Below are 14447 nucleotides of genomic sequence, written 5' to 3' on the forward strand. Positions count from 1 at the left end.
GTGTGTGTGTGTTTAGGTGTGGCGTCTGTGTGTGTGTGTGTGTGTGTGTGTGTGTGTGTGTGTGTGTGTGTGTGTGTGTGTGTGTGTGTCCGTCTGCACCTGTGTCGGGCTTTAGCGGTGCAGTACTTCAGCGCTCGGTCCGGTTCGCTGACCAGCCCGTCTCTCCAGCACTGACCACACACGAACTTCAGCATCAGCTCCAGCTCGTGACCTTTGACCTCAGCTGCGTCACCACTTCCTGTTCCCTGCACCTTCCCATTCGTTTGCTCTGCTCTGATTGGACTTTTTGATTTGGCAGCAGTGATTTTGTTTGGTGATCGTGAAGCCACAATCACAGGCTGATGAAGAGACAGAAAGAGTTGATCACAACATGCGTTATGACACAATCTAAGTACTAATTAGTGCTGTTTACTAAGTCATCACTAGCACTAGTGTTCACAGGGATCAAACCTCTAACACTAAGCATTTCAAGGATAATTCACCTAAAATCCAAAAAATCCAATGAGACTCACAGTGTATAGGAGCAACGGCTAAATAATAAATCACATTTCATTTTTTCATTTCAAGAGTTGGAAGAACATTTTATACATTTCATAAATGACAATTTATCCTTATTTACTTGCCCTGGTGCTCTTCTAAAGTTGTATGATTAAGGATGTATTTTTTTGCGGAGCACAAATGGAGAAACTTTAGAAAATGTTTTTCCTCACAGTTATTAAATAACGGTATGTTTTATTGGCCTTTAAGCATCATTACAGGTTCTTAATAAAAATTGTCATTAAAACACTGAATTATTTAGTTGTTACAATGAAACATCAATATTAAAAGACCAAAAATAAAATAGAGCAACATTTTAAAAGCACAAATTACTAATCTAAATTAAAATCTAATAAACATGTTTTGACAAGCATGAGAAGAACATTTCCTCATACAAGTCATATAACTTTAGAACAGCACCAAGCTGAGTAAATAATGATAATTATTGAATAAATACATTGAGATTATATTAACATTATGTAATAACTGAGAAGAGACTCACACGCTGTTTGTTCCAGTGTTTCTTGGACTCCTGCACGATCTCTTCATGGCTGATTCCTAAACACAGAGAGATGAAGTGTGGTGAGTTTATCTGATGTAATGCAGCACCTCAAACATAAAAATCTTTTCTTTTCTATTATTACATACATAACTGATGTCTTAATTGTCATTATTATAAGTATTATTGTCATAGTACTATTTATTTTGATAAAGTATTAATTTGTCTGTATTTTTTTAAGATATTACCATTCTCTTGTAAACCAATTTTGAATTCATAGCAATAAAAAAAAATTCCTGTCAATCATTATTGTGCAAAAACTCGTTTTTAAACTCTCAAAGAAAAGAACAAAATCAAACATCACAACACACTGTGTTGAAAACTGATGAATGAATAAATGCAAATCATGTTTATGATATTTTAGATTGGTAATTTGTATATTTAAACCTTGGCTCTATTTGCTCTAAAATTATTTTCAATTTTAAATTGTTGGTCTATTTAGTATTTATGTTTCATTGTAACAGTAAAATAATTCAGTTTTTGTATGACAATTATAATAATGCTGAAAAGTCACTAAAACATAAAACAATAAAACAAGTGAGTATATACAGATACTTGACTAAAATAATGTTTTTTTGTCCCACTGCAAATGTCACGTTTGTGCATTTTTGTTACTTTTTTGTGCCATGTTATTTTTTCTGTCGCATGTCAATAACAGGTGTGTAAATGTATTGTGTGTCTGTGTGTGTGTGTGTGTGTGTGTGAGATCTCCAGTATGTGTGTGTGTAACAGAGTCTCTTATTTCTGTTGTGTGTGTGTGTGTGTGCTCTCCAGTATGTGTTTGTGTACCAGAGTCTCTAATGCGAGTGTGTGTTGTGTGTGTGTGTGTGTGTGTGTGTGTGTGTGTGTGTGTGTGTGTGTGTGTGTGTGTGTGTGTGTGTGTGTGTGTGTGTGTATATGAGATCTCCAGTGAGTGTGTGTGTACCCGAGTCTCTCTGCAGGATCCAGATCTGCAGTTCGATGAGCGAGTGAGCGAAGCAGCAGCCGTCCTCCCTCTTACAGCCCAGACTGAGCTCATGGCGACACACATCAAACTGACAGTGAGGACTCAGCGCTCGGATCTTACTGTAACTCACAGTGCTGCTCTTCACCACGTGAACCAAACACCTGACAGACAGAGACACATCACACTCAGAGATGCTTTATCTATAATATATACACACGGATGGATGGATGAGACAGTTAGATATAATGATAAAAAACAATTGATGGATGGATGGAACAATAATGAACCAATGGATTGATGGATGGACAGAATGAGATATAGATAGATAGATGATAGATGGATAGATAGATAGGTAGATGGATGGATGGATATAGATTGAAGGACGGATAGATGGATGGATGGATGGATGGATGGATGGATGTAGTGTTGTCAAAAGTACCGACTTCGGTACTTAAATTTAACAAAATGTGACGATACCAGTCTATCAGCAGATCCCTAACACATCCACTGCTTTTAACCCTTTAGAACCGGCTGTGTCGTCGCCGACACACACCAGCAAGCTGTATTCATTTTACCGTAATTATTCAACCGTTTACACTATCAAAACCATTCAAATTGCCCCTGACAGTAGACAACATGCGCTTTTCGGCAATATACGGCTTATTACGGTAATTTCATGCTTTCCGTCAGCAAATGACAGCAGATTTTTGGCAGCGCGGGAAGGAAGGATTTGAACAGAGAGATACGAAACGCGGCAGGTTAGAGTGTTTTGGATTGCATAAAATAATAAAAGAAACAAGCAAATACATGGCGAAAGAAGTGGTAGACAGCAGAAGAGGGGATTGGGATGATTTTTAATGAAACTTGAGAAGCGGATGGCCATTACTCTTTCATGTATCTAAGCATGTAGTGTGTGCATTTGTATGAAAAATGTGAAAAATGCATTTGTATTTCATTGTGTCCTAAATGAAAACTGTGCAACCCAATGTCACAAAAAAAGACTTGTATATATGTATTATAGTTCATACATTGTTTTTTTTCTAAATAAAAAATCAGTAAATTTATTCTCTTTTTTTTTCTTTTTCTTTTTTTTTTTAAAATTCTATTTACAAACTCACCACACACAATAATGGTCAATAACTGTAATTTGTTGAAAGCTAATCTTTTTCTGAAAAAGATGACACCTTGCACATTGTTTTAGAATTGTACACTCAAAAAAGCTAAATATGTGAAAAACCCCTATTTTAGCTTCAGGTTCTAAAGGGTTAAGAGCTCCTGTGTGTGTCTATGCAAGCGCTTGGTGAAGAGTGTCAAAGATGTCATTGTTGATCATTGTAGCCAATCAGAGACATATATGTTGAGCGCGTGAACACAGTGGCCAATCAGAGGTGTTTAAGAATCTGTTCAACAGCGCTCATAATGCTAGAGGGAAATGCTGGTATCGTCACATTTTAATATTTCAGTACTGACTTGGTACAGAAGTCTGTACTTTTTGACAACACTAGATGGATGGATGGATGGGTGGATGTTGTTCTCACGTACTTCTTCTTGTCGAACTGATGTTGTGTTTGTAGATTGGCACACACAGCTGGATTCTCCTTCCAGCGTCTGCTGATCACTCTGGGTTTACAGTCAAAACAGGCCTGATGAAGGACAGCATCACAACAGAGAGGCACACAGAGAAGCGTTAGCCATTAGAAACACACGACTCAACATCCACAGCAGGTCATTATTTCCTATTTCAGTAGTTAGTTTTACCTAAATAAATATTTATCTACGTAAAATGATGTCACTTACATGATATGAAGTGTAAGTGCTCTAGAAAAAGCTGTTTTGTCCTACATAAGGCTCAGTGTTAATTTCATTAAAGTGGTCATTAACAATGTTTTTTCTGATTTTGTCAATGATTATATGAAAATCACAATACTTAAATGCATTAGTTAAAACATGATGTTGACAAAATATGACAAGCAAAACAGCAAAATATTAATAATGAACAAACAATTTTTTTTGGAAGAAGAACAAGAACGTTTGTAATAATCCAATCATGGTCAATAATGTTATTATATCTTATTTCAACAGATTAAGTTTTAACAAAACAATATGTTTGTGTTGACACACATTTAAATGACGATTTAATTAATATATAGCCTAAAGGTTTTGAATATTTTTATTTTGCACTCTCGTCAAACAAATGTTTTCATTGACTAAAATTTGAAAATTAGATGCAATTTTATTTTTTGTTAGTTTAAAACTGACTAGGGGTGTCGCAATATACCGGTATTGACGATAATCGTGATATTCAAAGCATGAAATATCGACATCGTGTTAATTTAGAGCAATACAATATACCGGTATTGGCGATATTGGCGTTTTCTAGACGCAGCGCTCGTCCGCGCCCGCGCAGCTAGAGTGAAACACTCTGTCCACACCCGAAAAAAGTAAGCTGAGCTCGCCAGTATTAACAACAGAGTTCTTCGGCTTCAAAGAAAACAGCACCTTTGAGGTGGTCGCACATCCGACGAGAAGCGCAGCGCCACGTCTTTAAAATTCGAACACATTCTGTATGAGTGTACACACACCGGACGAGAAGCACAGCGCGGTTCTATTCGGCGTCTGTCCGCGGCGCCCAGCAACGGCTCAGGACCTTGTTCAAAATCCTGCCGCGACACAGAGCGCAGAAAAAAGTGTTCAGATCACAGACTCAGCAACTATTGTATTTAATTGTACAGTATAATCATAACATAGTACAGACATTATCTCAATTCCATAATGTCCTTAAACATAATGATATTGCTGGCCATAAACTGAGAAAGTGCGTGTCCGGTGTGCAATACCTGGAGTTGTCATAGACGCGATGCCGTCATCATGGAATGGGAAACGTGACATTAACTGTTAACAGGGGGTTTCTGTGTTCATATATTTAATAAAGGGTGATTATTAAAATTAAGAACCCCGTTTTCTTTACTCATCTTATTTTTGTATTTGTATTTGCACTTGATTTTTTTATTCAAATCTGCTATCTGCATGACTTTATTGGCACCAGTGCAACAACAGGTTTAAGAGCTTTTCAGTTCTTCAGGAAACCTTCAGCAGTGTTTGGCTTCAGTTTGAAACCAGATAAACTTCACATGCTTGTCTTCCTTCACAAAAATTTGCCATAGATTGAGTATAGATTCTATAGATATCGCGATATATCGATATCGTGAATTCTTTTGGTCACAATAACCGTGGTGTGAAAAATCTAACATCGTGACAGCCCTAAAACTGACTAATATTAATGAATATGACAAGAACTTTTTGACTAAATTTAAAGGACAAAAACTATAGCTAAATAAATCTTATTTTTAACACATTTAAAATAAAATTTTAGCTTTTATTGTTATTTTAATTTCTTATGTATCTCTCATGATTATTTAATGATTTATTTATTTTTTAATCCTTTTCGTGTAAAGCACTCACTTTATATCAGTAACACCACATTATAAGACTCTTCCAACTGAGGGATAAATTCATCAGTAAAAATCTCAAGACTGGTATCGAATCGTTAATTTTCACCACAAATTGTGTGTGTGTGTGTGTGTGTGTGTGTGTGTTGTTACCTCACAGAGGAACGTGAACATGCCCGTGTGTGTGTTCAGGAGTGTGATGACGCTGAGTGTTTGTCTCTCATTGGTTCCAAGTGGATTGAAGAGCAGCTCTCGGACCAGTAAACCCCGCCTCTCCTGCGTCCACACGTCAATCTCTTCTTGACAATATGCAAACGTACAGCCCTCACCGTACTTACACACCTGACTCTCCAACACCTCTACACACACACACACACACACACACACACACACACACATAGGGAGGATTTAATCACATTAATTAAGGTACTAGTTAGGCTTGCTACGATAGTGACGGTGTTCAGAAGCAACTGAAGTTACATCACTTGCCCACCGCAGCACTGCCGCCTACTGTCGATTTTGATTATTTTTTAATTTTTTCAAATAAAATAATTTAGCTCAGTTAGAGAACAGTCACTACAATTAAAAACTGAACGTTGTCTGCTTAATAAATCGTGAGCTGAACGAGAGAGTCGCAGCACAAATCAGCAGCATTAACCGATGGGAAAATATCCTCACGTCACATCGCCAGTACTCGTTAATTAAATCACTGAACATGTGACGCACCTCTGCAGAGCACAAAGGCGGCCTGGAAGTTGTTGCGAGTTGGGCGGGGCCGGATCCGCCTCCAGGGTGAGTTAGCTCCGCCCCTTCGCCGGCACAGCAGAAGATCCTTCTGACAGCTGTGGTTCACTTCAGACCTGAACTCAAAATCCAGCACACCTGGACCTGAGAGAGACACACAAACTCATGAGTTAAAGCCAGAGAACACGAGTTACGTAATCAGATTACTTTCAAGCAACAAGTAAAGTAGCATTACTTTTAAATTAACAGAATATCTGACAGCTCTCCTGTCTCCATGTTGAGAGAAATCAGATGAGATGGATGGACAGATGAGAAATAGATAGATAGATAGATAGATAGATAGATAGATAGATAGATAGATAGATAGATAGATAGATAGATAGATAGATAGATAGATAGATAGATAGATAGATGAGAAACAGATAGATGGAGATGAAAGAGAGATAGATGGATAGATAGATAGATAGATAGATAGATAGATAGATAGATAGATAGATAGACAGATAGATAGATGAGAAACAGATAGATGGAGATGAAAGATAGATAGATAGATAGATAGATAGATAGATAGATAGATAGATAGATAGATAGATAGATAGATAGATAGACAGATAGATAGATGAGAAACAGATAGATGGAGATGAAAGATAGATAGATAGATAGATAGATAGATAGATAGATAGATAGATAGATAGATAGATAGATAGATAGATAGATAGATAGATAGATAGATAGATAGATAGATAGATGAGAAACAGATAGATGGAGATGAAAGAGAGATAGATAGATAGATAGATAGATAGATAGATAGATAGATAGATAGATAGATAGATAGATAGATAGATAGATAGATAGATAGATAGATAGATAGATGAGAAACAGATAGATGGAGATGAAAGAGAGATAGATAGATAGATAGATAGATAGATAGATAGATAGATAGATAGATAGATAGATAGATAGATAGATAGATAGATAGATAGATAGATGAGAAACAGATAGATGGAGATGAAAGAGATAGATGGATAGATAGATAGATAGATAGATAGATAGATAGATAGATAGATAGACAGATAGACAGATAGATAGATGAGAAACAGATAGATGGAGATGAAAGATAGATAGATAGATAGATAGATAGATAGATAGATAGATAGATAGATAGATAGATAGATAGATAGATAGATAGACAGATAGACAGATAGATAGATGAGAAACAGATAGATGGAGATGAAAGATAGATAGATAGATAGATAGATAGATAGATAGATAGATAGATAGATAGATGAGAAACAGATAGATGGAGATGAAAGAGAGATAGATAGATAGATAGATAGATAGATAGATAGATAGATAGATAGATAGATAGATAGATAGATAGATAGATAGATAGACAGACAGATAGATAGATAGATGAGAAACAGATAGATGGATAGATGAAAGATAGATAGATAGATAGATAGATAGATAGATAGATGAAAGAGATAGATGGATAGATAGATGGATAGATAGATGAAAGAGAGATAGATAGATAGATAGATAGATAGATAGATAGATAGATAGATAGATAGATAGATGAGAAACAGATAGATGGATAGATGAAAGATAGATAGATAGATAGATAGATAGATAGATAGATAGATAGATAGATAGATAGATAGATAGATAGATAGATAGATGAAAGAGATAGATGGATAGATAGATGGATAGATAGATGAAAGAGAGATAGATAGATAGATAGATAGATAGATAGAGATGAAAGATAGATAGATAGATAGATAGATAGATAGATAGATAGATAGATAGATAGATAGATAGATAGATGAGAAACAGATAGATGGAGATGAAAGAGAGATAGATGGATAGATAGATAGATAGATAGATAGATAGATAGATAGATAGATAGATAGATAGATAGATAGATAGATAGATGAGAAACAGATAGATGGAGATGAAAGAGAGATAGATGGATAGATAGATAGATAGATAGATAGATAGATAGATAGATAGACAGATAGACAGATAGATAGATGAGAAACAGATAGATGGAGATGAAAGATAGATAGATAGATAGATAGATAGATAGATAGATAGATAGATAGATAGATAGATAGATAGATAGATAGATAGATAGATAGATGAGAAACAGATAGATGGAGATGAAAGAGAGATAGATAGATAGATAGATAGATAGATAGATAGATAGATAGATAGATAGATAGATAGATAGATAGATAGATAGATAGATAGATAGATAGATAGATGAGAAACAGATAGATGGATAGATGAAAGATAGATAGATAGATAGATAGATAGATAGATAGATAGATAGATAGATAGATAGATAGATGAGAAACAGATAGATGGAGATGAAAGAGAGATAGATAGATAGATAGATAGATAGATAGATAGATAGATAGATAGACAGACAGATAGATAGATAGATGAGAAACAGATAGATGGATAGATGAAAGATAGATAGATAGATAGATAGATAGATAGATGAAAGAGATAGATGGATAGATAGATGGATAGATAGATGAAAGAGAGATAGATAGATAGATAGATAGATAGATAGATAGATAGATAGATAGATAGATAGATAGATAGATAGATAGATAGATAGATAGATGAGAAACAGATAGATGGAGATGAAAGAGAGATAGATGGATAGATAGATAGATAGATAGATAGATAGATAGATAGATAGATAGATAGATAGATAGATAGATAGATGAGAAACAGATAGATGGAGATGAAAGATAGATAGATAGATAGATAGATAGATAGATAGATAGATAGATAGATAGATAGATAGATAGATAGATAGATAGATAGATAGATAGATAGATAGATAGATGAGAAACAGATAGATGGAGATGAAAGAGAGATAGATGGATAGATAGATAGATAGATAGATAGATAGATAGATAGATAGATAGATAGATAGATAGATAGATAGATAGATAGATAGATAGATAGATAGATGAGAAACAGATAGATGGAGATGAAAGAGAGATAGATGGATAGATAGATAGATAGATAGATAGATAGATAGATAGATAGATAGATAGATAGATAGATAGATAGATAGATAGATAGATAGACAGATAGATAGATGAGAAACAGATAGATGGAGATGAAAGATAGATAGATAGATAGATAGATAGATAGATAGATAGATAGATAGATAGATAGATAGATAGATAGATAGATAGATGAAAGAGATAGATGGATAGATAGATGGATAGATAGATGGATAGATAGATGGATAGATGAAAGAGAGATAGATAGATAGATAGATAGATAGATAGATAGATAGATAGATAGATAGATAGATAGATAGATGAGAAACAGATAGATGGATAGATGAAAGAGAGATAGATGGATAGATGATAGATAGATAGATAGATGGATAGATGAAAGAGAGATAGATAGATAGATAGATAGATAGATAGATAGATAGATAGATGGATAGATGAAAGAGAGATAGATGGATAGATAGATAGATAGATAGATAGATAGATAGATAAAAAACAGATAGATGGATAGATGAAAGAGAGATAGATGGATAGATAGATAGATAGATAGATAGATAGATAGATGAGAAACAGATAGATGGATAGATGAAAGATGGATAGATAGATAGATAGATAGATAGATAGATAGATAGATGAGAAACAGATAGATGGATAGATGGATAGATGAAAGAGAGATAGATAGATAGATAGATAGATAGATAGATAGATAGATAGATAGATAAGAAACAGATAGATGGATAGATGAAAGAGAGATAGATGGATGGATAGATAGATAGATAGATAGATAGATAGATAGATAGATAGATAGATAAGAAACAGATAGATGGATAGATGAAAGAGAGATAGATGGATAGATGGATAGATAGATAGATAGATAGATGGATAGATAGATGGATGAGAAACAGATAGATGGATAGATGAAAGAGAGATAGATGGATAGAGAGATAGATAGATAGATAGATAGATAGATAGATAGATAAGAAACAGATAGATGGATAGATGAAAGAGAGATAGATGGATAGAGAGATAGATAGATAGATAGATAGATAGATAGATAGATAGATAGATAAGAAACAGATAGATGGATAGATGAAAGAGAGATAGATGGATGGATAGATAGATAGATAAGAAACAGATAGATGGATAGATGAAAGAGAGATAGATGGATGGATAGATAGATAGATAGATAGATAAGAAACAAATAGATGGATAGATTAAAGAGAGATAGATAGATAGATAGATAGATAGATAGATAGATAGATAGATAGATAGATGGATAGATAGATGGATGAGAAACAGATAGATGGATAGATGAAAGAGAGATAGATGGATAGATAGATAGATAGATAGATAGATAGATAGATAGATAGATAGATAGATGGATAGATGAGAAACAGATAGATGGATAGATGATAGATAGATAGATAGACAGATAGATAGATGGATGGATGAAAGAGAGATAGATGGATAGATAGATAGATAGATAGATAGATAGATGGATAGATGGATGGATAGATAGATGAGAAACAGATAGATGATAGATGAAAGAGAGATAGATGGATAGATAGATAGATAGATGGATAGATGGATAGATAGATGATAAACAGATAGATGAAAGAGAGATAGATGGATAGATGAAAGAGAGATAGATGGATAGATGAAAGAGATAGATAGATAGATAGATGAAAGAGATAGATAGATAGATAGATAGATAGATAGCTGAGAAACAGATAGATGGATGGATAGATAGATAGATAGATAGATAGATAGATAGATAGATAGATAGATGGATAGATGGATAGATGGATAGATGGATAGACAGATAGATAGATAGATAGATAGATAGATAGATAGATAGATAGATGGATAGATAGATGGACAGATAGACAGATAGATAGATAGATATGGATCACCTGTAGAAGTGAAGCAGCTGCTGCAGGCTTGAGCAAATTCATGTGTTTGCTCCAGTGGGTTCTTGGATAGACAGGAAAGTGTGGAGGTCATGTGACCGTTCCTCTATAACACACACACACACACGAATTCTCTCTCAGGTTAAACAGAGATGCTCTAATTCGTTCATATCATCATCATCAGGCGTCACGCTCACCATATGAGAAGAGTTCGTCAGTTTGACCGACGGCAGAAAACTACGACAGACTTTCCCACCTGACAGAGAAATAAACACAGCAGAATTCATTTATTTGTTCCCAGTCTCTGAAAATCTGGATATAAAAGAGGAAGTCTCTCGAGTTCAAGATTTCTTTTCAAGTAGATAATGCTGAAGAATATAACGATCACAAATGCAAATTCATTGGTTAAGAAAAACATTAAGATCTTGAAACATTGGGAATCTCAAAATTGTATTATTTTTTATTTATTTGCATTAACTTTAGTAAATTATTTTAATCTCTCAACACTGCTAGTTTCTGGTTTCACTTTATTTCGATGGTCCCTTTAACACATTCTGTTGACTATAAGTAACGTTGCACCTTCATGTGTACTAACTCTCATTAGAGTATTAGTAGTATTAGTTGTAAAGTTACTTATATATATATAATATGTATATATAATTATGTAATAATTATGTAAAATATATATAAATGTAATGAATTATTATTATTATTATAGTCAGTAGAATGTCTGTTGGAGGACCATCACAATTGTCAAGTCAAGTCACCTTCATTTATATAGCGCTTTTAACAGTGTAGATTGTTTCAAAGCAGCTTTACAGAGATAATAGGAAATTAAAGTAACAGAGATTGTTTTGGCTTTACAGCAGCTCTAGAATAAAGTTATTGTCCAGCTTAAGTTAGTTTTGATTGATTGATTCACTTCCGTTGCAAATATCATTAGTTATTAACTTAGGGGCGGCTAACACGACACCGTTCGAACAGAAAACCCTGAATGCACTCCGGCCGCTCATTCGCACAACAGTGTTTGGTGCTCGAGAACGCAAACCCTAAAATAGATTCCAAGATTAGCAGTTAGCTAACTATAAATATAAACTTTAAATATAAACCATGAAACAAAGAGTTAGCAGATATTAAGCAGACAGTCTACTAATACTTAAACTAGAGTAGTTGCACAGTTACTTTTAAGGGGCTTTCGCACCGGAGGAACCTTTTCATAGTTCCTAGAACTGTTGGTGGAAGTTCCCGGATTTTGTCGTGTTCGCAGGATCTAGGAAAGATTTTAGTTCTAGGAACTCCTTTTGGAGGAACTACTTTACTCCTACTTCAGAGTCGCTCTAAACCAGCACTATAGGAACTATCCGTTGCGTTAGTGTTTGCTGATTGACCGAACGCACACGAAACACCAGCACCCGCCATTTTTAAAAAGGCTGTGTAAACACACAGATTATAGCCTCTATATTCACTCCAGAGACTAACTCTACAAACATGAAAAACAGTGATAGATGGACCTCTTAACCTTTACGCTGAGGAGAAAATCCAACGCAACTTTGAGGAGACAGAGTAAAACATGATTATGTATTTCTGCTCAGCAACACTGGACATCAACCACACGGCATACGCTAATAACTTTTCATTACTGTCTCCTTTCTACGTATAACAGTTCTATCTAATAACGTATCAGACAGGACTGTAAGACAGATTGTAAACTAATGAACACGGAGAATGCGAGCACTGGCGTTTTCAGCGCTGTCAAAATAAAGGTCAGAACAACAAACGTGCGAATGCAACCAGGAAAACGTTCCTATGGGAACCATTAGTTCTCGGGGAACCATCCTGGTGGCTAGATCCTATAACTATCCGGTGCAAAAGCCCCTTTAGTCAACAGAGTGCTGAAAAGGGGACATCAAAATGAAGTGTTACCAAATAAAATATCTAGTAGGTAATACAGTAATCTTGGACCTGGCAGACTGAATTCAGACAGCGAGTCGAGCACGTCTCCTCCCACCACCAGAGGGCGCTGCAGGGAAACAGCGTCTGTGGCTGGACAGATGGAGTCTAATGCGTCCAGGGTGGAGCAGGAGTTCATCTCAGGTTTAGTGAAAGAGTCCAGAGAGTTCAACTGACTCCCGACGGAGGAGAAGAACGCGGGAGGAAGACGAGGAGACGGAGACGAGAAACACACCAGGCCGGTGGGAACGACTCCACTCTGAGTGCCAAACAGGAAAGATTCAACTGGTAACTATAAGTTGTATCACAAACACACGGTTTCATTTCTTATTCAAATTCAGTGCCCTCACCTGCGGTGCGTCTTCCTCTTTGGACATGCAGTCCAGCAGACGGTCCAGCTCGTCTCCCATCAGGTCGTTGTCCTCCAGCGGCTGAGACACGGGCACCGACAGGCCCAGGGCCTCATGGGAGTCGCTCACGGGGACCGGGGCCGGTAACACAGGAGACGGCCATTCAGATGAACCCGCTGTCAAGAGGAGACGACAATACTGAACACACACACAATCAACAGCAGAGTTTAACAGAAACACTTGCGTGCTTAACGATCCAACATATATTGTATATTTGAGACCAGTGTTGGGCGTAACTCATTACTAGTAACTTGAGTTACGTAATCAGATTACTTTTTCAAGTAACATATTACTTTTTCCATTTACAACAAAATATCTAAGTTACTTTTTCAAATAAGTAACGCTAGTTACTTGTTCACATTTATTGACTGGCAGCTCTCCTGTCCCCATGTTGAGAGAAATAAAGTGCGTGTGCTGTGTAAACATGATGGTTATTTTAGTTCTAGACTAACTGTGAACATGCATTTACTCATCTCGCGTGCACGAAAACAATCAGTATTCCTCAAATTGAATTGAAACAGTTTCAGAAACAACAAAGCAAAACTTTTGTAATTAACTATATTCAATTACACAAATACACTATGTATTTAATCTCACTTTATTAACCAAAGTATTTGCTGCTGACCTTCAATGATCTAATTCCACCATACTAATAAGCATAAACGACTTTCCCAAACGCTTTTATCCAGAGCGACTCGCATTGCCTTCAAAGTATTTCATCAGCTCATGCTTTCTCTGGGGATTGAGCCAAAGACCTTGGTGTATCTAGCGCTGCTCTTTATTATCTGAGCTACAGGAAAACATGCTGCACTCCCTGCATTTCACACAGAGTAATAATAAATGTGTCTTTAAGTACCAGCAGAGTCAGCCACTTTCTCCAGCTCAACGGACGATGTCTGCA

The 14447-nt window shown here is 35.7% G+C and overlaps 1 protein-coding gene across 2 annotated transcripts in view; it reads right to left on the bottom strand.

Annotated features, from left to right (window-relative positions):
• The window catches only part of zc3h7ba (zinc finger CCCH-type containing 7Ba), a 28503-nt gene that overhangs the window by 6678 nt on the left and 7378 nt on the right, over nt 1-14447 (bottom strand). For both annotated transcript variants that reach the window (XM_084386891.1, XM_084386890.1), the window contains exons 8-18: nt 14403-14442; nt 13487-13662; nt 13149-13395; nt 11384-11442; nt 11190-11292; nt 6218-6379; nt 5645-5850; nt 3585-3685; nt 2022-2203; nt 1040-1095; nt 100-338 (exon numbers count right to left, since the gene is read on the bottom strand). In XM_084386891.1, coding sequence (XP_084243017.1) covers nt 100-338; nt 1040-1095; nt 2022-2203; nt 3585-3685; nt 5645-5850; nt 6218-6379; nt 11190-11292; nt 11384-11442; nt 13149-13395; nt 13487-13662; nt 14403-14442 — 1571 coding nt within the window. The remainder of the gene's footprint in view (nt 1-99; nt 339-1039; nt 1096-2021; nt 2204-3584; nt 3686-5644; nt 5851-6217; nt 6380-11189; nt 11293-11383; nt 11443-13148; nt 13396-13486; nt 13663-14402; nt 14443-14447) is intronic.

This window comes from Rutilus rutilus, assembly GCF_951802725.1.
Source record: "Rutilus rutilus genome assembly, chromosome: 1".
In the NCBI taxonomy this organism is placed as follows: Eukaryota; Metazoa; Chordata; class Actinopteri; order Cypriniformes; family Leuciscidae; genus Rutilus; species Rutilus rutilus.